A 1,419-nucleotide genomic window follows, 5' to 3' on the forward strand; every position below is an offset into this window, starting at 1 on the left:
AGTATTTCATACGATTAGTTCATTCATTCAGATCTATACGTACTAAAATCACCTTATGGTGGAGAACCCCTTTAACAACTATAGCAATGTCTGTACAGGCTTTTCTTCTATGGAAGAATTAACCTTTAGAGGATGGAATCTGAAGTCACACCCCAACATCACGTATTAAACCTGTTCTTCTGGATGTTTTCTGCTTCATTATTCAATCCAAGAATGGCCAGTGCTGACCTGAGAGCTGAGCTCCTCTGCTCCATCTGCAAGGAGGTCTACAAAGATCCCATGACGCTGCTTTGTGGGCACAACTTCTGCGCGGACTGTATCAGCAGAACATGGGATCATCAGTACGAAGGAGAATACTTCTGCCCGGCCTGCCAGGTGACATTCAGGAGGAGACCAGAGTCCTCAGTTAACACCACATTGAAGAACATAGCAGAGTTATTTCAGCGGTCCCATGAACAGGAGGACACTGGCATCTTCTGCACCTTCTGTGATATACCCATCTCTGCCGTTACGTTCTGTCTTCGGTGTGAAACTTCCTTGTGTGGAAACCACCTCAGGAAACACAACAAAATGGTGGACCATACGTTGGTTTGTCCAGAGATTTCCTCTAAAGTGAAGAAATGTGTCATCCACAAGAAGATGTCAGAGTATTACTGTGCGGAGGAACACTCCTTCCTCTGCTCTTCATGTGTCTACAAGGGAGAACATGTGGGGCACAAGGTGGAGACCATAACTGAGGCGTCTGAGAAGAAGAAAGAGAAGCTAAGACATCTTCTAGAAAAACTGACCTCCCAGAAAGAAGAGACTAAGCAAACCATGGTGAGTCTACTGGAGCAGGTGAGAAGAGGACAAGAAAAGACGGCCAACCTGACAGAGAAAGCCAAAGCCATCTTCAGAGATGTCCGAAGACGACTGGAAGACTTGGAGAACAAGGTCATGAGCGAAATCTCCAAGCAAAGTGAGCAGAGGTCACCCTCAATCTCTGATCTGATTCGACATCTGGAGATAAAGAAGGATGACATATGCAGGAAGATAACAAAGATTGAGGAGCTGTGTGACATGACTAACCCCATGACTGTCTTACAAGAAGACACTGTAGACTTGAGTCTTACTGAAGAGGACACTAAGGCTGAGGACGGCTCTGGGGCACTGGTTGGTGATCCGGATGAGAGTCTGATCATAGAGACGTTACATGGAGGCTTCAGTGAAATTATAAAAGATACAAATATAAGGTTCTATCTCCAGGAACCTACAGACATCTCACTGGATCTGGAGACCGCAGCCAATAATATCGATATTTCAGGTGATTTGAAAACTGTTCTCTGGTCACATAAACGCTTGAGATGCTTAGAAACGTCAGAAAGGTTTGAATATTACCAGGTTCTCAGCACCAGGAGCTTCTCTCAGGGGCAGCATTAA

The 1,419-nt window shown here is 45.2% G+C and overlaps 1 protein-coding gene across 1 annotated transcript; it reads left to right on the forward strand.

The window, feature by feature from the left end:
- The first annotated feature begins 213 nt into the window (after positions 1 to 213).
- LOC130297644 (E3 ubiquitin/ISG15 ligase TRIM25-like) lies at positions 214 to 1,419 on the forward strand. The gene has a single exon (XM_056550348.1). It carries the CDS (start codon positions 214 to 216, stop codon positions 1,417 to 1,419), a length of 1,206 nt encoding a protein of 401 aa, XP_056406323.1.

The sequence above is a fragment of the Hyla sarda genome, chromosome 13, assembly GCF_029499605.1.
Source record: "Hyla sarda isolate aHylSar1 chromosome 13, aHylSar1.hap1, whole genome shotgun sequence".
NCBI lineage: Eukaryota > Metazoa > Chordata > Amphibia > Anura > Hylidae > Hyla > Hyla sarda.